Raw genomic sequence first — 21,786 nt, 5'->3', positions numbered from 1 at the left:
GGCTGAACTTTCTCATGCTTAGTCACAGCCCAAAGGGAAATATGTTTTTAAAAAATCAGGCCAATCATATTTTATTTATGGGGTTGTGAAATATTTACTATGGATTCCATTTTGGAAAAAAAAAAAATAAATGCAATTTTCTCTTTTTCCCCCTTCTAACTAAATAATGTCACAAAGAGGAGAGACACACCCCTCACAGGTGCTGTCCTGTAAAAGGATGATGGCTTTGAATGAATTTGGCTAAGAAATTGGTAAGAAAAACATTCTGCTTGCAGTCTACAACATCCTCAGGCCCAGATGAAAGTTAGAGGGCTTCCTATCACCAAATGTTCCATCTTAGCCCAGCATCCAGGCACAATCTAGCACTCAATAAGCAAGTACAATACTGCCATGAATGAGGAATATAAAGCTCACAGATGATAGAATGTTGTATTTCCTTTTCAAATGATGCTTCTCCTGGTCCATCATCAATCTGATAAGAATTCCAACCAGCTACCAGGAATTGGGACAGGATCAGATATTAAGATTATCTTGCACTGAGGCATTCACTTTCATTGACAACCAGATGAATTAAGGTTTCATGAGCAACTATAAACCTCACAGGCTAACTCTGAGCTCTGCAAGCCAGTTATGGTTATTTTGGAGATATTCTTGTACACAATCTTCTCTCTCCTACATTAAAAAAAATAATCTGATAGCCTGAATATTACAATCCCTGTAGCAGATTTATAGATCTGGACACAGCAAAGGCTGCAATGCTCTGGAGACCAGGACTGGGGCTGGTGGAAGCTGATATTCCCCTCTACCTCCTTGGGATCAGCCCAGAAACAAGCACAGAGACATCATCAGCTTTCTTCCCATGGCAGCTCCCAGCCCAGCTCCTGTCCCCAAACTGTGACACATGCACTGAACCCAACCTGTTTCCTGACCCATCCCAGTGCCAAGCTCTGTCCCTCTCAGAGGTGATGTTTGGGCACACTGTGGGGCAGGGCTTGTGGCCCCCTGCTTGCCAGGGGTTTTATTCAGCTACCTCTCAGCTTGCCAAGAATTTCTCGTGGTATGTGAGCAGCAGGAGGGACTGTTTTCACAAAGGTTGTAACTCCCCTAAACATGACTGGAATTTCCATGGAGAATGAAGGCCCAAACACCTCCCAGGGACTTCCAAAAGTCTGGAGCAAACCACAGAGCATCTCAGAACAGACTGCCAGACTCTTCTACAGGAACCTAGATGTCAAACTGGCCAGCCCTGCCTAGGAAAAAAATATCAAATAGGAACTTTTTTTTCAAAACCTCTTTCCTCCCTGCCAGTGAAAGTTGGTAGCAGTTTGACAAGCCTTTTTATTAACACATTAGCACTGTGGGTTGCATTGTTTTCTTCTCTCTGCATGAGGGAACTCTGGTCTTGGACCCTGAGCCAAGGCTACAGAAGTAGTTTTGCAAAGCCATATAACTGTGTCCCCATGAGCACATCCTCTCCTCAATACCACAAATCTGTGCCCCTTCAAGAATGGATCAAAAACCAAACAACAACAAAAAAAAAAAGGGATTCCCAGAGACACAATCTATAGACTAAAAACCCCAAAGGCTGAAATCAACAAACCAAGTGCAACAGTCTGTCCTCAAGGGAGTCTTCAAAGTGCTTTCCCAGCTGGAAAGTCTAAACACCACTGTCTCCTCTTCAAGCAGGCAGCAAACAAACAACTGGCCTCAGCTGTGTCCCAGTTTGCCCCATGGCTCCTTTTTTTCCCAGGAAAAAAAAAGGCCAGGCCAGGCCAGCCCCTTCTTACCAGACCTGAAGACACCTCCCAACACAGCTTCACCCACCCTGTCAGTAACTCATCCTCCCAACTTGCTCCAGACCCAGGATGGCAAAATGCAGACTTTGTCCTCTAAGAACCAACCCAACTCTCTGCTCTCAGGGTATCACAACACAGCTCCCTGTCACCAGAGCTCCATCACTCCTGGGACCAAGCCAAGGGGCAGCCCCTGAGATGTCTTCTCACTTGACACACAAGGTTGTTTTCACTGAAACTTTCCATGTGCCTGCTGTGGTTGTAACAGCTGCCTCCAAAAAGTCACCATGGAGAAAACTTGGAACAGCTTTTAAAAACCTGAAGTTCTAGTTGTCTGAACTAATGCCAAGGACCCACTGCTGGTCAAGGGAGCTCCTTATCCACAGCAGTTTGGGATGGATGCAATCTGTGTCCCAGAGAACATATGAAAAAAAAAAAGATCTTGATATGTGCCTTAAATACTGACAAATCTTGGAAGAAGGTAGCAAAGGATGCCTGCAGAGACCATGAATTTAGAGGCTCCCAATGAGACAGAAATAGCAGAGGAAGATTTGAACAACACAGACATCTTTAATATAAAAGGTTTAAACAGCCAAATCAGGTTGTGGAGGAATAGCAGTGGAGCAGCAGGCAAAACAAAAACAGCAGGAAGGGAAAGATTAATAAAAAATTCCTAAAATATACGAGGAGCAAACAGACTGACAAGGAAACAAGAGGGCCATTGAGTGGAAAAGGGAGAAGAGCTGTGCAGAGGCAACCAAGGGTAGACCAGGGATTTAACCCAGCCCCAAAGGGGAAACTGGAAAGAAAGCAGCTGAACTATTTCACTACAGCAACAGGGAGGCAAATAGGAAGATAACTCTGTCAGGAAATTCCAATCATCTGCACTTAGGAACAGCAGCACCAGCCAAGCAGTTCCACGTTCCCTCTGGAAGACAGGTGAGCCACCCAGCAGTTCTGCTGGGCAAGCCTGCTTTGGGAGAGCAGTGGGTAAAAAGGGAGCTCAGTAATTCCTGCACTGAGGAGGGGAACAGATTTGTACAGCCCAGCATGAAGACAGAAGCAATCCCTGCCTCCCTCACTGCTCCATCTCCACTGCTGTCATTGCAGCTCCTCTGAAGCCTGGTGCAGAGAGCACCTGATTCTCACTGTCCTCTCCCAGAGACTTCTGTGACTTTCCCTTCTCCCCTACTCCCTGAAATCCAGCCACAGAAATCTGTGTCTCCATTTATGTCCACAGAAATCCCTCTATGAATCAACACAGGATTTGCCTACACAGCTGAGGGACAAACCTTTGTGGTTTTTCCCCTCTTACCCTCCACACCTGGGTCTGCTGTGTCTGTATCAGCCAAAGATACTTCCACAACAGCTAAAAGGAGAAAAGCTGACTTTCAGAAAAAAATGGCAAAATGGATACCATGCCCTACACCTGAATAACAAGCCCAGGATGCATACAGCCTAGCCCAGAACACAGCAGAAGCTTGTGCCAAAATTCAGAGTGAGGGGGGCAGGAGATGAGCCTGGAAAGACTCAGGGTAAGTGAAACACCAACAGGCAGTGCAGCACTTACTGTAGAAGAGACAACTGAACACCACAGGTCAATGGAAATGGAAAGGGAAAGGGCTGAGCTTCAGAGCCCACCTCCCCTCCAGTGGGCAGCAGGAGTTAGTGGGAATACACTGTGTGCAACACTGGTTGCTGCTGGGATGTTCTGGTTCAGGGCTGAGGATCTCCATACCCCACCTGCTAAGTCATTCCTGCTTCTTTCTGCAGACAGATTGCCAAGACTTCCCCTGCTAACCCCAACTCTTCACCTATCACAGGCCTGAGAAAATAGTAGTTCAGAAAAGGTAGCTCAGCTATTATTTTTTCAGTATTATTTTTCTTTGCTATATATCTCGTATTTTTATATCCACCCACAGTAAGTTTGGTGCTCCTAAGATGCCCTCTGTAACCTACCTTTGCAATGGGACCTCTGGATCTCACCTAACATGCTCAGAGTGGAATAAATCCAGGTTAGCAGAGACCTCAGGAGGTCTCCAGCCTCACCTCCTCCTGCTTAAAGCAGAGACTGCTCTGAGCTCAGGGCTGGTTACCGGGGGAACCCCCAAGGATGCTGCAGACACAACCTCTCTGCACAGCCTGCTCCAAAGCATGGGGAAAAGCTTTTTTTTCAACGCAGCTTGCACTTCTCTTCGTTCCACTTTCTGCTCATTATCTCTCTCTCTCTGTGAACCCCCTGGCTCTATTTCCCCGGTTCCCTCACGCTGCCACCTGCTCCCCTCATGCCGCCTCTTCCCCCCCTGCTCAGGCCCGGCTGCCTCAGTCCCTCCTCACCTCGGCAGCCCCGGGGGCTTGTGCTGAACCCGCTTTGGTTTATCAGCATCCTTCCTGGTGGCAGGGACACACACACCCCAAAGCGCAGCTTGAAGGTTTAAAAATCCTACGAGCCTCGCTTCCATCAGAGAGGCAGCACCCAGCACCCTGCCGGCAGGGGCTCAGGCGGGGCTGAGACGGACGGACCTCTGCTCATGGCCGCCTTCCATCTCCTCGCACCGGATCCACGCTTCCCTCACGACCGAGCCACGACGGAGACGGCCGCTCCGGCACCGCCTCCCTCCCTCCCTCCCTCCTCCTCCTCCTCCGCCGCCATCTCCGCTCCGGGGCCGCCCTCTGCCGGCAGCAGCCCCGCAGCCTCCTGCCCCGCCTGGGCACCCGAACCGCCCCATTGCCCCGCCTGGGCACCCGAACCGCCCCATTGCCCGCATGAACCCCCGAGCAGGGGGACCCGTGCCAGGGAGCACCCCCGAGAGCAGCACCCCCGACGGGAGCATCCGCAGCGCTCACCCGCACCAAGCCCCGACTCCCCCCCTTTTCGCACCCCCAATGCCATGGGTACTTACTGCCTTGTGAGGCTCCTTCACCTGAGGCAGCTTCAGTGTCTGCAAAGAGAAAGAGCTGCACTTAGATCCGAGAGCAGCGGCTCTGCCTCAGCCGTCCCCAGCACCTTGCTCCCTGCCTCTCCTCCGCCGTGGTGCAGCCCAGGGGCCCGGCACAGAGCGGTTCCTCGGAGCGGCTGCCCCCGCCGAAGGTGCGGGTTCCCCGGGCAGGATGCCACTGCCCTCGGAGCAGGCTGTGAAAAGCCGACGGTTCCTCGGCGAAGGGCAAGAAGCTGCGGGGCCACCTCAAGGAACGTTTGTTCGAAGGCAGCCGCCCGCAGTCCTCAGGAAGAGCTTCCAAAGCCGGGGCTCTTCTTCCCCATGGGGCCGGGATTGGCAACGGGATGGCTACACGGAATGCCCCAGCCCGGCACACGAGGAGCAGCTTGGAACCTGCTCGGAGGAGCTGCAGAGAGCCCCAGCTCAGGGAGGGGTGCAGGGGGTCACCCCCAGCACTGCCCGGAGCAGCTTTGGGGACGGCGACCACCACCCCACCCGCACTCGCCATGGGCCAGCTGGGGCTGCAGCAAGGCAAAGGGGACAGGAGCTGCCTGCCCTGTTCTGGGGTGATGTTAATTACTGAGGTGTGCACAGACCGGACTGGAGCATCCTAACGGTGCCACTGTCATTAATGCAGCTCGTAACGATGAGATTTGGAATTTCTGCTGAAGGTTTGTTGGAATTGCTCAAAGTGCTCAATTCCGGGGCAGCAAAGAGTGAACAGCAGAGCCAGCTCAGCTCCCAGGGAGACAACACAACCTGCTCCACTGCCAAGCCCCCCTTCTACAGTGATGGCAAAGCCTCTACAAGAGTTGGGCCAGGAGAATCCCACCCTGGGGTTATTCTGCCCTGGTCCTACTGAAGGCACTTGTGGAAAACTGTGAGAAAAAGCTCCCTGCACTATAAAGTGTGGGAATGCAAGAAACACGAAGCTAAACTTCAAGCCCTAAGTGGATGCAATGGGCAAGGCTACAAGCTGGAAAACAAAATCCAGTGTTAGAAGTCAAGAATAATAAATGATTAGGATTGCCAAGCCATTCTGAAGTGTTTCATATTCATCCCAAATTGCATATACTGGATGTCACATTATCTAATAACGTAACTACGCTTCAAAATATTCCCTGTGTCTCTTGGAATCACGCTCCCACTGCTCGGAAAACCACAGCTGTGGAATGTCACAGCATTTCTGAATTTAAAATTTGCAACCTGAAGTAATGAACACTGTTTGCATTTAATTTTCTTATTTCTTAAAAATAATAAAAACAAATGACTGTGGGTTTGTGAATTTGTACATTTCTACTTGATTAACCTGCCTGATTAGATCATTTTTCTAGGCAACGTTATTAATCTGGCACAACTTCATAGACTGAGGGGCCAGATTCAAAACCCTCAGTATCATATACAAAACCTCAACAGTCAAACCCCCTGTTATTTTTTTCCACAGCTGCTACTTGTTTGAATTACCACCTATCACTCAAGGAAAAAGCCAGCACAATGGAGTTGTGTAAAATGCTGTCCTGGTGTTTGCAGACAACAGCATAAAAAAACCCATAAAAAATACATAGTAGACATGCACCAGGCCATTTCTGTCATTTAAATAGCTTCAAAAAGTGCTCCAGTCAAACTTAACAAGAATAAAGTAATCTGCAAAGGTTTAAGGAGCAGCTGTTTCTGAGCTGTGCTAAGAAATGCTGTTACTCTTAGTCATAAGACAGACCAAAGTCTTCATGAATTTAGAAAACCACTAAAAATCCCCTAACAGCCCACTCTAAATCACCTTTGGGCTGAGACCAAGTAATTACAGCTTTAAAACAAAAGACCAATTTCTGAGAAAGCTGCAAAAGTAAGAGAGAGCAGGGAGGTCGGCAGGAAAGCTGAAAAAAAAGCAAGTTAACTCCAGTGTCTCATGTAACTTTCTGCATCTCCTACAAAAACCTGGTGGGGAATGTACACATCCATGAAAATGGATGCTTGGGGTGCAACACAGAGGGCAAAGGGCACCCCCAGTCTTCTGGGTTTGTAGGAGCAGATCATGTACAAATGAAATGCAACATTTTTTAGGTCTGAAACACCACCTCTCTTCAGGAATGGCTATTTTGCTGTTACTTTTCAACTTCTCACCTCAAAATCCTTTCAGTCCCAGAACTGCTCCAGCTCAGACTCCAAAAATGTGCACTGTGGAAAACTGCATTTTTCCATATTCACAATTTGAAGGAGTCATCTTCCTGTTGGTATTTTTGGAACTGAGCAGGACCCATTCTTGGAAAATATTAATGCAAAGGTTTTAAAACTTTGAGAAGTTTTTCAACAATTGGTTAAACTAGAAACTTTGCCTGAAGAAAATCCCACTCTAGTGCATTCAGTATCTGTTCTGATGATGGCAGAACACAGCCATGCAGGATGGGAATGGGGAGCTGACTGGTTCAGAGGGAGGCAATCCAGCAACCAAATAATGGAAATAAATAATAAAGAAAAACAACTCGAGCAAAATCATCATTCAGCCCAGAGAAGTTTATCTGGAAACAGCAAACTTCCACCAATTATTAGCACTGAGGCAATATATCCTGCGAGGGTTAAACTCAAGCCTTGCTATTTTCTTTCATTTGCTTTCTGAAGAATTCTCCTTTGGGTAAAAATCTCCCTCCCTTGGCCTCAGCCCAGAGATTTTAAAATTTACTTTTCCAAAGTCTAATAAAGTAATTTCAGCCTTTTTTTTGTTGTTTTTTTTTTTTTGTTATCTGAAAGTAAAATAAGTTTCATGACTCAAAACATGCAGATGTTTTGCTGCCCGAGTCGCTTAAACACAACCCAACAGACAAACCAAAACTGAAGGGAATCCAAACCTTTTAATGACTTGAAAAACCCCACACAGCTAAACAAAAAGCACTGTAAGCAACACATTTTTAGGGCCTGGGTTGCAGTAGGGGAAGCAGTAACATTTGGTAGGGTGGATGGGTGGGACAGAGCCCTCCAGGAATGCTCAGCCTCTGCTCCAGCCCAACTCCAGCAGCTCTGCAGGAGGAAGGAGCCACGATCCTGCAGGGCTGCACAACAGCTCACAAAGGAGCCTTTCAACTCAACAACACAACTTTTTTTGTTGGGTTTCTTTCTTATTTTACGGGTGGGTTTCGGGGAGGCTTAGGGGAAGGAAAGCAACCTTTGCATTTCTTCCTTGGTAAAACGCAGTGAGTAAAGCTCTTACCCAGGTTGCTGATTATTTGTAGAAGCCTTTATGGTTTTGGGGTTTTTCTCTATGCCTGCATCTCAGCATTCAGAGCAAAGCAGAAAAGGAGTTTGCCCCTATCAGGCAGCAGGGCTTGAACTAAGAGCTGTTTCAACCTGCACTGCCAGACATCACTTGCTCCCTGAAATTCCCCAGCTAGTGCTGAGCACCACAGGGTCAAGAAAAAAAAGAAAATGCCCCATTTTCCAGTAAGAGGTCACCCACTCCTAAAGGCAGACAAGAAAAAAAAACAGGCTAAAGTATAAAGATCACCTCCAACATAGCTTCTCTCCCATGGAGATCTAGAGAGGAGGCAGGTGGGGATATAAAAATGTAATCGAGGAAATTCCTCCCCAAAATTATCATTACAAAGAAAATGTGATTTTTAACCTTGAGAGATCTTGCCAATGTGAAAGTCTTAATGTGAAACTGAACAAAAGATTAGAAGAAACAAGTTTTTCACAGGACAAAACAAATGACTGACAACTAAGGGCAGATTGGAAGAGCAGAAAAGGCAACAGAACTCCCACCTGCACTGGCCACGAGCCCTGAGCCCCCAACCAGCAGGTGCTGCAGCTGCAGGCATCCAAACTGGACACCAGGATGTACAAAAACCAGTTAGAAATGACTCAGTTCAAAGCAAGGACAACTTGGAACCTCCTAACCCAAAGAGAGAAGCTGTGTCACTGAGTGGTGACAGCAGGGCTGTAGGCAGATGGTATTTTCATTTTCTGCCCCAAATGTCCAAACCAAATCTAGAGAATTCCATGGGCTGAATCTTTTGCATCAGCAGCTCTGTCCCCCTGCAGGACCAACCCACAGCTCAGCCAAGGACCATCAGTGATACAGGAACCACAGAAGAAAGCAAAGAGCAGAGGGCTATTCAAGGGGAAGGGATCCATCCTTCAGCAAATCATAAAAAGCAGATATTGCTGCCTGAATGCTCAAAAAGCCCTTGAAGAAAGCATCTGAAGAGATGCAAAGGGGCCTGGGTTTTCCCTGCCTATCATGTACCCTATGCTGAGCTGGTGAGCTGCCCCAGGATCAGTCAAACCTTCAGGGGACAGAGATGATGGGTGACTGATGGGTGGCCGTGACCTCAGGGAAATCATGGGTGATGCTCAGAAAATGCATCAGGCAAAGAGGGAATGATGCCTGATCCTGGCACTGCAGTGTGGCTCCTGCCTTCCCCAGCCATGAAGAACTGACTGTAAGAGAGAGGAGCTGAGTGTCTGCTAATTGCAGCTGCTAAGTGCACATAGCAGGACAAGGGAGCTCAGCTTCCAGTGCTTCAAGGAGAAGCAGACTGGGAGAGCTGGTTTGCCAGTGCTTGGATTTTTATTGAAAACCCAAATTATTATTCTCGGGTATTTATGTATTTATTGGGGTTTTATTCTCTCAGCAGGGAGAACATGCCAAGTGCAGAACCTGAGCTCTACTGTACCTGTACCCAGGTGTTTGTTGTGCTGCTGCAGCCTCCTCAACACCTCACCCGAGACACGTGTGGCAAGAAAAGCACCTTTCACAAAAATTCCTTCCACAAAAATTCCTTTCCTGCATTGTTACTGGTACAGTCTGTGTGCAGTTCTCACAGGATAATATCACATGGGGTTTTTTCATTGTAATCCTTTTTTTTTTTCCCCCTAACCATACATTCCATGGCATGGTGTTTCTCTGCAGACAGCTACACCCCCCGACTGCTTTAACTGCCAGGTCAGGTTCTGTTTCTGGGAGAATCCCATTTACTGAGCTGCATCAAGTTTCAGTTTCATGTCTTGTTGAGGACTGTACATGAATAAATATCTCATTTTGATTTTTACTGTCTTAAGGCAATTCAAATGCACTTTAAATGTTACTACCACATGCATCAATTTACAGCAACATAAAACAACATTTTCTAAGTTTCATAGACATAAATTGTGCTTCTCTGGCACTGACATGAAAATTACTGCTTCCATACTCAAAATTTTGAGAATTTCCATCTTCTACAGCTACACATTAAAAAGGCTCTGGAAGCAAAAGGTAAAGTCATGTCTCCTCTGGGTTGATAATAAAACTATGGATTACCCAATGTACATGTGTTTATGCATCCAAACCATTAATATGCACCCTGATTTCATTATAAAAACATAAACAGAAGTTTAAAAACAAATTATTTGGATCACACAATAGGATGTTACCTCCTCTACTAAAGCTCCTAAAATTCCAGCTGAACCAAGGATTCCAGAATGTGTGGGGAAAAGCAGGCAAATAAAAGCAATCCTTGTCCCACATCTAAATGCTGCAATTATTATTGCAAAATTATTGCAGTCCTGTGATGCAACAGTGAAGCATGTCAGCAAGTAACTGCTGCTCACTATGCAGCAAAGGAGTTTCAGGAATTTTGTTGGTATTTAGAAAGGAAATACCAACATGGAAAAGACAATTCTGCATGTACCCAAGGATACAGAAGAAGCTCTGTGGTGTTAAATATGACAAGGAACAGGGAAGTGTGCAATTAGAAGAAGTGTTGTGAGATTCTGAGAAACTCTGAGCAGTTAGGAATGCACGTTCACTTTGCAGCTGTGCAGCTGCTGACTTCTGAGAGTTCACACCTTGAAAATTAACATTGCATGAGCTTTTGTCATCCCAGGATTTTCAAACTCCTCCTTGGGAGTTGTCCTTATGCTCCTTTAGCCATTCCAGTCAATTGTTTTATTGAAGCCCACGTGCCCTGGAACTGCTGCTTCCAAGGGCAGATGCTCCTGCAAGTCTGAGAGACCTCAGTGCTGAACTCAGGTGAAGGGAAATAAACCCATCAATAGTCTCATGAGGTAGTTTCAAGTCTCTGTTTTCTGTTGTTTCTCCAAATCATGCAAACTATGCTAACTGTACAAATCACTGAGCAGAACCTTCCCATTTATGCAATTAAGCAACACAGAACTGGCCAGTCCTACAGAAAATTCCAATCATGTAATAAAGCCACTCCTGACCAAGCAGGAGATATTCCATACAAACAATCCACCTGGACAGTGACCTCAGCTGACAGGAGCAACCTCAAGTACTATTTTCATTTTAGCAAAAAACTCTAGAAGTTTAGGAATGCCAATCTTTAACTTGATGCCTTCCCATCCTGACAGGGATGGAGTAGAACACCCGGCTGGGCAGGAGCAGGGAGCACCTTGGGGAGATCCCTGCAGGAAAGACCCTGCTGGCACCCGGGATCTGTCAGGAGAAATGTCAGGATCTGCAGCTCTCCCAACACACAGCAAAGCCCCTGAGCATTCTGACCCCAGAAGAAATATTGCTGGAGTAGAGAGCCCCAAAGCTTCCACAGCCTCAAAACTTATCCTATGGATGAGCAATCCAAAGGAAACATCAGTGATGGACAGAGAATCAGCTGAGCAACTTTTTAAGAGCTTCCCCCCAAACAGTCCCCAAACTAGAATGCTACCCCAGAATTGCCACAGATTTGAGGAGGAGTGAGGTACCTCTGTGTGCTCGCACGTGGGTCTGGAAGCAGTTGTAATATTTGTATTTCTTCCCACATATTCCACACTCGTAAGACCCTGGAAAAGAGGACAGAAAAGCATAGGTCACCATATTAGATCAGGAACAAACAGCCTCACCACATACTCAGCCATAAATTGAGGACAAAAGAATGCAGTTTGCAGCAAAGTAATTTTTGGAAGGTTCATGAAGATAAATGCAGGAAATCACTATGCCAGACTCAAGTCTTTTTTCAGCCTTATTTAAGATTCCTTGGCATATTACCCTGAACGTACATTTTCAGTATATCTTTATAACTTTGCTAACATGAAAGAGCCACTCTCAAAATAGCCTAACTTATAATTTTATAATAATGACTGATATTTCCTATGGACAGAAATAACCTTGAATTACTTTTCACTAAGTTCCTAGGATATGGGAAAAGAAGTTTTGCATCTGAAAAAAAAAGAAGGCAATAAGTTATCTTGAGGCAAAGAGTTTTCAAAATTTCTCAAGAAATGCACAATGTACAAATTTCTCAAGAAACCCACAGAGATTTGGTAAATATCCACCCAGAGGAAACCAAATGGATACAAATATAACTTTTGACCTTTTTAAGGAAAAGCACATGACCACAGTAGTCTCTTTTCTCAATTTGGGTCTCCTAATTCCAGAAAACAAACATCAGCAAACAGTCATTTGAACTGAAACCAGAGAAACAGAGCTGAGAGAATCATTTATAACAATGAAATTATACACTGAATTTAGCCTTTTCTGTTTATTGGGCAAGCAGACAGAAATTGCCTTAGATTTATTACTGAAGTGGATTCAACCTTTTTTTTCCCCACTCCAAGTTGGTGGACAGGCTTTAAATTAACCTTTCAAGCTCTCATTTGCAAACTGTATTGTGTTTCTTAGCTGTCCATCAGCAGCTCAGTAGCTGTGATCCCATCTGTGCTCCTTGGTAGGGCAAGAGCAGCGCTCACTGGAAGAGTGAAAAAGAAAGGAGGTGGGAAAAGAAGGGCTGAATATTGCTTCATGTGAAGGTCACTCTGCATTTCCATGGATGCTTCCTCACATAACCTTCAAACAATCTTCTCTGGACCATGCAAAACTCAGGGACAAGCCACAAACAAGAACAAAACATTCACACACAGCTACAAAGAAATATTCCCAAACACCATTTGACAGCAGTACTTACCCAGTGCTGCTCAACTGAGCTCTTCCCAGGAACAAAACCAACTGTATTTTTGGAACGTGTTATGTTATGGTCTTTTATTTTCCCTTTTCATGCCGTATGGCATACAGCTTGGGAAGCAAACAAGCCTCCTCCCAGCTGGTAACAGCACTGAATTCCCTGTCCATGGCTGTTACCATCCCTTGGGATTCTCTTTTCATCTTGGGAGGCTACTTTGCCACTGATGCTGAAAGAGGCAATTCACTACAGTCCCATACACAAGAGTACACAGCTGAAAAAATCCTCTAAAATACTGATACCAGAGTCAGTTGACTATGTCTGATCTGCTCCACAGCCTTCTAATTATTGTAGGCAACTGGATTTCATGCACATACATGGATGGGACAGTCACCACCCCTCCTCACTCCACACGAAGTGAAATCCTGGATGTCAGCAAATCAGCAGCACCTGCCACGCTCAAGAACTGCTTATATTCATCACCAACCTCCCAAATTCTGTCCTGAAAACGTTTCCCTAAGCCTCAGGGCCAGCAGACACTCCCTGACCATCATCTGGACCCTCCAACTCCCCCCATGCCGCGCTGGGGCTGACACCACACGGGGAGCACCAGGGAAATGGACCCAGCACTGAGGGGCCCCAAGCTGCATTTATGTTCTCTTGTTTTTTATATCCTCACTTCCTCTGGAGATGTTCTATGGGCCATAAATTCATGTGGTTATGTAGAAGCTCTTCAAGAAGAATCTAAGCTGTGCAGTGTGTTGTGCCTCCAACACAGAACCAAACGGGTGCTGCAGAAAGGGCTGAGCCTGGAAAACAAGGGCAGGAGGCAAAGGCAGGAGAGGACCCGGTGTGTCCCACAGCCAGTGCTTTTGTGCAGATGTCCTGAGGCACTCAGGACTCAAATGAAACCCAGGGAAGGCTGGAATCATCTCCTGCCAGGACTGAGCCTCTCCTCATCCCCTGCACAGGGACAGGAGCCTGTGGAGGGTGTAAGGGAGGTGCAACACTGACCGAAAGTCCTGCAAGCCCTGAGACAACCCAACAGCCACAACTGTGTACTCAGCACACCACTATTTTGGGGGCCAAAGGCACAGAACCTCATATTAGAGAAAGAAGGAATGACTGGGCACAAGGAATGTGTTATTAGGGTGGAGGAAAGACAAAGTGTGACAAAAAAAACCCCAGACATCACTCAGTGTTAAAGCCTTACAAAGAACACACTCAGGCTGCCTTGGCCATGGCCACCATGGCCATGGTTTTGTCCACAGCAGGATGTGTCATGCAGGTTAAAGCTCTTCGGCAGAAAGGGAGATGGGGAAGGTTTTGGTTAGTTGGTGCACTCAGTTCTGCCAGGCTTCTCCTCAGCCTTGCAGTTGGAATCTGGGCAGCACATCCACTGCATCCAGAGCTTTCCCTTGCTCCCTGATCCCTGGTTAGACTTGCACACCCTTCCATCACATACCGGACGTGTATCTCAATGCATGGTCAAAAATCCAGGTCCCTGAATATCGATTTCGTGTATATCCAACGGGAGAGCCACGTTCCACTGCTTTTCCATCTAAATTGTGCAAAGAAAAATCAGAAAAAAGCCCTTAAAGTGGATGCATTTCCAAAGAATAATGATGGCTGAAACCTATTAAAAATTTCCAAGGCCCATCTGTCCCTGGAGCTCGCTAACAAGATGTCAGTGGTCACAAAAAATTCCTTAAGGCTTCTGCAGAACTATTTCATTTGGTGTAACCAGAGGGAATCCAAAGCACTTTTGATTTACATGTGCTGAGCAGCTCAGCAACTGAGGCATCAGCATCGTGGCATGAATCAAGCCTGTCCCTGTAAGATTGGCAGCTTCAGCGCAGAAGGATTCACTCCTTGCTTTGTCTCAGAAACATTTCTGATTTAATGCATTCCTTGAAAAATCCTCTCCAAAAGGTTTCTCGTAAAGCACAGACCAGACTGAGATCTTAAACAGTCCTGTATAAAACTTCTCCTGATTAACTTGCAGATAACTCAGTCCTCATAAACACATTAGAAAATCTTCCACATCAGCCAAACAGTCTCTCCCCCTATCTCTCTGATTTACAACACAAGTGCCATTTTCTTCTCCTCTCCTTTCTTGACCACTCCATGGTGGACTTCTCTGCCTTTCTGCCCTCACACCCCTGCCCTGAGATAAGTTAATGTGCTGGACCTCTTCGAATGATCCTGACCCAAGGCCAGCATGTGAAGCTGGCAAGAAAAAAAAGGAAGAAATGAACAGGAAATGTTGTTATCTCAGAGCTGGGCAGTGCCACAAACACCTCACTGCAACCCAGCAGTCCCCTGCTGCTGACCAGCCCCAGGTTTAGACAACCTCTCTGCTGGCTTCTTCTGCTTGGGATGCCCCAAGGAGAACCCCACGGGGCTTGCAAGACTTCTGAAGAAAAGGAGATGAAAAGCAAAAGGTTCAAACCCACAAACATCAGCACTGGCTCTTGGGCTGGGGGATCAGTCCCTGCCACCCCCTGTCCCGCTTCCATGCACCCCCTTTCCTCTATCACAGAGTTTGGGCTGCTCCAGACTGATGGAAACAAAGCCTGGAATAGTCCAAAGCACAGGGAGAGACATGGGAATGTGTAACCAAACAGGAGGCAGCAGGCACAAGCTCTAATTTGATGGAAACACTACAAGTCAATAACAGCAACTGAGCAAGGAATCCCTGTTGTAAATTGCTCCAAGTAACAACTAAAAATACAAATATAGCAGAGTGCTGCAGGAGATGTGTGACTCAGAGAAGAGCCATAAATCTTCTAATGTGTATCTCAGCCAAGTCCTTAAGCTGAGCCCTGCAGGAAAGCTGTCTGTCACTTGGAGCCACGTGTCCCCTGAAGCCTCCAGCACTGCAGCCCCAGCTCAGACATGTCCCCTGTTTTGTGCCTGTCCCCAGCACACCACAAAAGGAGAGTCTGGGGGGCAGCATTTCCATGTGAAGGAGAGGGGGTTCATTTCCCCCCTATTCACCGATTCAGCCTCCATCATCAATTCTGACCAAAAATAACCACTTCTGACACCTCAGCATCCCCTAGAAGGGTGAACACAATCCCACCAAGGCTCTGCCTTTCTGCTGTGCCTGATGTGACTCAGATCACAGCACGAGAAAGGTTTCAGGGTTAAAAACTCCTGGCAGTACTGGTGAGCAGCAGCACAGAGCACGAAGCTTTTGCTCTCCAGGCACTGGTGCCTTCAGCTGTCCCAAAGCAGCAGCCAACGTGGCCAGCAGAGCAGCAGGGACCTTCCTTGGGTGAGTTCCACAGCTCCTGTCTGTGGCTTCTGCAGGGGGACAGAGGGGATCAGAAGAATTGATTGGGAGCCAGTTGAAGAAACCACAAGGAATTGATAGCTGGGCACCACAGCCAGTCCACACAGAGCACAGTGTTTGGTGGCCAAACAGAGAAGTTATTCAGAGCCACCTCCCCAGCAAGCAGCACTTTGGGGAATGGCACTGAACAGGGGCACTTAGAGGGCTCTGTGCACAAAGGAACTGGCCACCGACTGCCAATCACCTCCAGACCAAGCTGGCTATAAAGAAACCCAGCACGAGGCTATAAAATAACAAACACAACGCACATTTCATCTGAAAAAGCCCCTTCCAGATAGCAGTTCTCCAGTTTATGTTCCATGGCTTTCGACCACCACTTGTGAACTGGTAATGAACACTCTGTCCCCCTCTTGACAGTGCCTACACATCACTGACTGCATCCCCCCTCACTCCTGCCTCCAGTGCTCTCCATAGGTACAAAATGTTGCCTTATATCCAAGCAAGCCAGCAGCAAAAGCTGCTCCTCACTTTGCACAACAATACAGTCAAACCTTTGTTAGAAACCACCAATTTTGGGGCACATCATCTGCAGAGCAGGTGTCAGTAACGTGGCTGCTGCCCAGCCAGAAGCCAGGGGGAGGACAGGGTCCTACATTACAGTTCTGAAGTGCAGATGCCTTCACCAAAGGCTGGTGAGCAGACCTGGAGGAGAATGTCCTCCTAACCCCTCCCTGGGGACCAGGGACACCTCTGCATTTCAGGGTGACCAATTCTCCCAAAACTGTAGGGATATGGAAGTTCTAAACACACACAGAATACGTCCTCCAAAATGTAAGGTCTTGAAGTTGGAATTATTATTTATGGATCTCCTAGACTCTACCTGGATGTTCTGACCCTGCACAAGTAACAGTGACCTCCCACCTTGCCATTCTTAGTGCCTGTCCTGCTGGGACAATGATGTTCCCAAGACAGTCACCAGCTAACAACACCCTCCAGGGTTTCTTTCCAACAGTGTGCACAGTGATCCAGGAAAAACCAGAAGAAAATCTCACATCAATACCTCCTTTGCTTTCCTGCTGCAAGACAAACCAAACCCAACAGCAATGCCAGGCAGCTCTCAGGTCCCTTGAAGGAAACATGGTCCAATCACTCTTTTTCTTTGATTTATTTCCATTCACTTCCCTCAAAACATTTCATCTTTTTCTCAAGACTTCGTTCCTGATGGCCTCCTCATGTATGCCCACCATACCTACCACCAGCCCTGGGTTCACCATGAATTCTGCACATGACTGAGGATCTTACAGTTACCACACTCTCGGTCAAGTCTTCAGGGGTGACCGGATACAAAGAGATGGAAAAAATTATAGAAGGTACAACAGTCCTGAACCAGGGCCTTGAAACTGATGTGCACCTTGGCCCTGGGCCCTCTGACAGAGCTCTGAGCTTCCAGGCACAGCTTTCCAGAGCTTTGTTCCTGTCCCCAGCAGCAGGGATTTGGGATGGGCTGGGTTATCCCGGGGCTTACCGAGCGTCTGCTGGTTGCGGACCCCACCTATGACCACACAGATCTCGGCGGGCACATCTCCTGGCCCATCCTTGATGTTCTTCTTGGAATCTTTGGTGTCGTCCTGCCAGATCACCTCTTCGATGTAGTCATCTGGTACCTCTGTTTTCACTTTCACCTCAGTCATCATTCCAGCCTCTTCACTGCGGGAGGACTGAGACGTCACCGAGTCGGAGCCCTCGGCCTTGGGGCTGTGCGGGCTCCTCTTCAAACACTCCCTGGATGGAAGGAAAAGAGGAGAAAACATCAATTCTTCCTGTCAAGTCCTTGTTTCTAATCACTAGGACCTAGTTAAAGGTCCTTTGGTTTCGTGCAGTTTATTTAAAATAAGTATGGGCAGGTCTGTGTGTCTGTGATACACAGTAAGTAATTAAAATTTAACCTGAAAAAAGGCAATAAAATGATTTGCTAGTAATGAAAATAACCCTGATCATCACAAACAATAGCAGCAGCTTTAGACTAAGCCACTACTAACAGCTCAGAATCTCACCTGGCTCCTAGCTAGCCAGAAGCATACCTCCAGCACTTCTGACATCCACTATTACACCAGGACTACTCCATACACGCTGAAGAAAAGTCTCCTGACATTTGTAATCTGGATTTACCTCCATGCTTGTGTACTTCTCCATGGCTTATTCTATGTCACATCCTCTCTTTTAACTCTTCAAAACAACTTAACTCTGCAAACCAACATCAACAACTGCAAAAGACTGAAGGATTTTGAGCAGGTGAAGACCAGAGACCAAGCCAGGGGAGCTCCCATTCCAAATGCACCATCCCACCACTCCTTGTGGGCTCCCTGGTTTTAAGACTGGTTATTAATGAATTCCAACATGAAATGCAAAGATAAAATAATTGCTGGTTCAGTCTCTGCAGAAATCAAAAGAACTAAATACATAACAATAGCTTAGACTACCCAGAAACAGGTATTTCAAAGACTGTGACATATCTGGAGTCATGTAAACACTGGGAACAGCCAAAGGTGTTTGAAAATGTTTTAAGCAGAAGTAATAGGCAAAATTAAGTGAAAAATAGGCTGAACTTATGAATGAGAATCACTGGAGTATGCAATAGCAAAAAAACCAAACCAACCAAGCAAACAACAAGAAATCCCATTGCTTGGAACATCACAAAGTCAGAATAAAGTATGAATTAAAATGTTAGAAACCAAACACCTGCAATGGTTTCTCTCCAGGTTCTGGAGCTGGTAGAGAAACCAAAATGCTGGAACTGCAGGAGAGAGCCCAAGAGGCAACCCTGGGAGAATGGAGCTGAGCAAAGAACAATCTTCTACAATAATTACTGCACAACCTCCTCCATGGACATGCAGTTGCTATTTCAAAACGGGTCAGTCACATCATATCACCAGATACTTTATTATTCATCCCTTCATTCTCATTATGGAAAGAAATGTACAATTAATTGCCCCTAAACAGGGAGAATTAGCCTTGACCTGCCCCCCACGCCCCATCCTCCTCACACACACTCCTCCCCATGCTCCCAAAATCATAACAGGGCTTTTACAAGTGAGAAAGATGAATTAAGACAGAGAAAATGTGGTTGAAAACTGGGCATTTTTTATGGTAATATTATTGGACACCCAAAAGGTCCATCAATCTCACCCGACGGCAGCACAGCTGAGAACCCCTTCAAAAGCCAAGGGAAAGGCAGCAGCCAGGAGTGGGAGCAGAAAACACTCAGCAATCAGAAAAGGGTGGGATTAATTGCAAATCAATCAAACCAAGAAGCCTTTCCTTCAGCAAGGCAAGAGGAGGAAGATTAAAATCAATCCAGTCTGATCCCAGCCCCTGAAAGGCAGCTCTGCACCTCGAGTGAAGGCAAACCCCCTGCTGTAGGTGGGACAGCAAGCATTAAGGTTTTTTCAGATCATGTGTATCTCTAAAAAACAATCCTTATAGAGATAGATACGTATAAATGAGTGTGTCTGTATTTGTGCACACTCACTGAAATGCACATCTAGAGAAGGGATGGATCCTGTGTCCTGGCAGCACCCCCTGTCACACAGATTCTCTGCTGACCCCCCGAGGTGCTGGCATTTCACTGCATGAGCCAGCCCAGTGTGTCCTGAGCTGGTTCTGCTGCTCCTCTGCTGGCAGCACAGCTGGAGAGGACACACAACAGCCTGAGAGAGGGCAGGAACAACAGGAGGAGACTGTCAGTTCTGCAGAGCCCAAGGTTGGCAGCAAGTCTTGTTGGTTTGGGATGAGGACACACAGAGGGAAGGGGATTTTACAGCTTCTGGGACATCAGCAAAGTCAAACAGTGGTGCTGAGTCCTGGAAGCAGAACTATTCCCCAGCATGAACCAGGAGGTGACCACATCTGTGGGCACTGTGACATGGTGAGGTCCAGAGCTCAGCCTGTGCCAACACAGAGACCAGCCCCAGGTTCTGAAGTCCTGTGGGACACTGCTGGTGACACACTGGTACCACTGGTGTGGGCAGAGCCTCCACTTCATGGAGACAGCAGCACACAAGGACTTAGGGAGAACCTACCCCGAGTCAGATCCTGCTCCTGGGCACCTGCAGCCATCCCTCTTGTGGTGGCACTGAACAGTCCCCAGCCTCATGCTGTCACATCCCTGGCAAAACAATTCCATCCTCCAGAGGTCAAGTGGGGCTTCCCAGGGATCAGCTGCAGTTCTCTCTGCAGGTCCAACCTGCATTTCACATCCATGGCATGATGGCCATTGGGAAGAAGGCATTCTTTAAACAAAGCACTGACAAATACTTCTCAGACACATTAGCCCAGAGGTGAGCAGAGGGCAGGGCACATCTGGCTGAGCCCTCACCTCCTTCCACAGGGAGCATCCTCTTTGGAGATCTGGCTGCCCTTGGAGCCAGGTTGAGGAGCCTTGCTGAGGTTCCTTGAGCTTTCCTGGGGAATACCAACACCCTCTGCTCTTTCATGCCTTGTCTTTACTCAACTGTGGACCTTGGCAATCCAAGAAGCTCTTCCTTGCCAAGCATGGAAAAGGCCTTGGGGGGCCACACTGCTCACACCATTACTCAGTGCCTGCCAGGATGCTGCTTCCCTTTCCAGGAATGACTCCGTGGATTTGAAACATTAAAGAGGGGAACAAACATTGCACTTGGGTGTCTCACCCCCTGACTAAGTAGGCCACGTAGCCAATTACTGCATTACCAGCCCTGCCACCCCATAATGCTCATTTCAGCATTGCTGCTTTGATCACCAGGCTTTCATCTCCCCGTGACGTTACGGCCACTTTCATGTCAGACACAAACATGGGAAGGCAGAAGGGATTTAAGGAGGCCTTGGTGAAACGTGGGGAACTGGAAAAGTGGGGGTAAAAATGGGCTCTTGGACCCATTTAGGGAGAGTTTCCCTTGGTCCTACACCCGTGACAGCTCAGGAAGGCCAGAAGCTCTAGCCTGCATGGATGGTGCAGCAATATAATAAGCACAAATTAGTTTTGCTCATAATAAGCACAAGAATGATTTTGGCTGTGAAGCTGAATAACCTGGATGAGGCCTCATCAGCATCAACACAAGAAGCAACACAAGGAGCTCTTCCAAGGGGAAGGGCTGACCCAGCCACACCAGGATGCTCTACCCATCCACCCCATCCAGCAGCCTCCTGAGGAAGAAGGAGAAGAGGAGATGGGGTCCAAACTGTAATTCAGTGCTGTTTCCATCTTCAGAGGCTCTTGCTGGCTGTGAAAATCAGAACCAGGAATGACTGAAAGTGAGCAGAGCCCATCAGCTGCTGCAGCCAGGAGAAACTCACGTTTGCTGTTTGCTTTTTCTGATCTGGAGCAGCATTCTCATAAATAATGAAAGTGACTAAAAGCTACTTAAAAAACACACATTCCTCCCTTATGAAAGAATGAGGGGAAAAAAACCAATTATAAAAGGACATTTCTTCCAGCTAGGAATAATTTGTCATGTAATTCTCTGAAGACAGCAACAGCAACATGCATGCTCTGTGCTCTCTTTTGAGTGATCTGTGATTGCATCCATACTCAGATGGCTTCTAATGAGGCTATTTTTACAGCACACATCCTGCCGAGATTCTGGGGAGGGGCGAAGGGAAAGGAGTGGAGGAGAATCAGTCTTCAACGTCAGCTCCTGTGTATTTTCTCCTCAAAAGGAGAGGAAAAGGAAACAAAAGTGGAGGAGGACATTCCCCTCTGGATCACCACCTACAAACACAGCTCTGCTGCCCCAGCAGCAAACCTGAAGCATCTTCAGGTTTTTATTGGAGACCATTCCAGCTGGAAGAACCAGAGACACCAGTGATACCTTGATGGTTTTGATGATGGGGAC

General features: G+C 47.1%; 1 protein-coding gene across 8 annotated transcripts in view; it reads right to left on the bottom strand.

Annotated features, from left to right (window-relative positions):
* Positions 1-21,786, bottom strand: part of ZNF618 (zinc finger protein 618) — a 122,974-nt gene that overhangs the window by 42,226 nt on the left and 58,962 nt on the right. For 7 of the 8 annotated variants that reach the window (XM_030461113.1, XM_030461117.1, XM_030461120.1 and 4 more), the window contains exons 3-6: positions 17,442-17,698; positions 14,084-14,179; positions 11,426-11,503; positions 4,697-4,735 (exon numbers count right to left, since the gene is read on the bottom strand). In XM_030461113.1, coding sequence (XP_030316973.1) covers positions 4,697-4,735; positions 11,426-11,503; positions 14,084-14,179; positions 17,442-17,698 — 470 coding nt within the window. The remainder of the gene's footprint in view (positions 1-4,696; positions 4,736-11,425; positions 11,504-14,083; positions 14,180-17,441; positions 17,699-21,786) is intronic. The other variant, XM_030461118.1, reaches the window with a different exon arrangement.

The sequence above is a fragment of the Calypte anna genome, chromosome 17 (assembly GCF_003957555.1).
Source record: "Calypte anna isolate BGI_N300 chromosome 17, bCalAnn1_v1.p, whole genome shotgun sequence".
Taxonomy (NCBI): Eukaryota; Metazoa; Chordata; class Aves; order Apodiformes; family Trochilidae; genus Calypte; species Calypte anna.
This window is presented reverse-complemented; position numbering and strand designations above follow the sequence as displayed.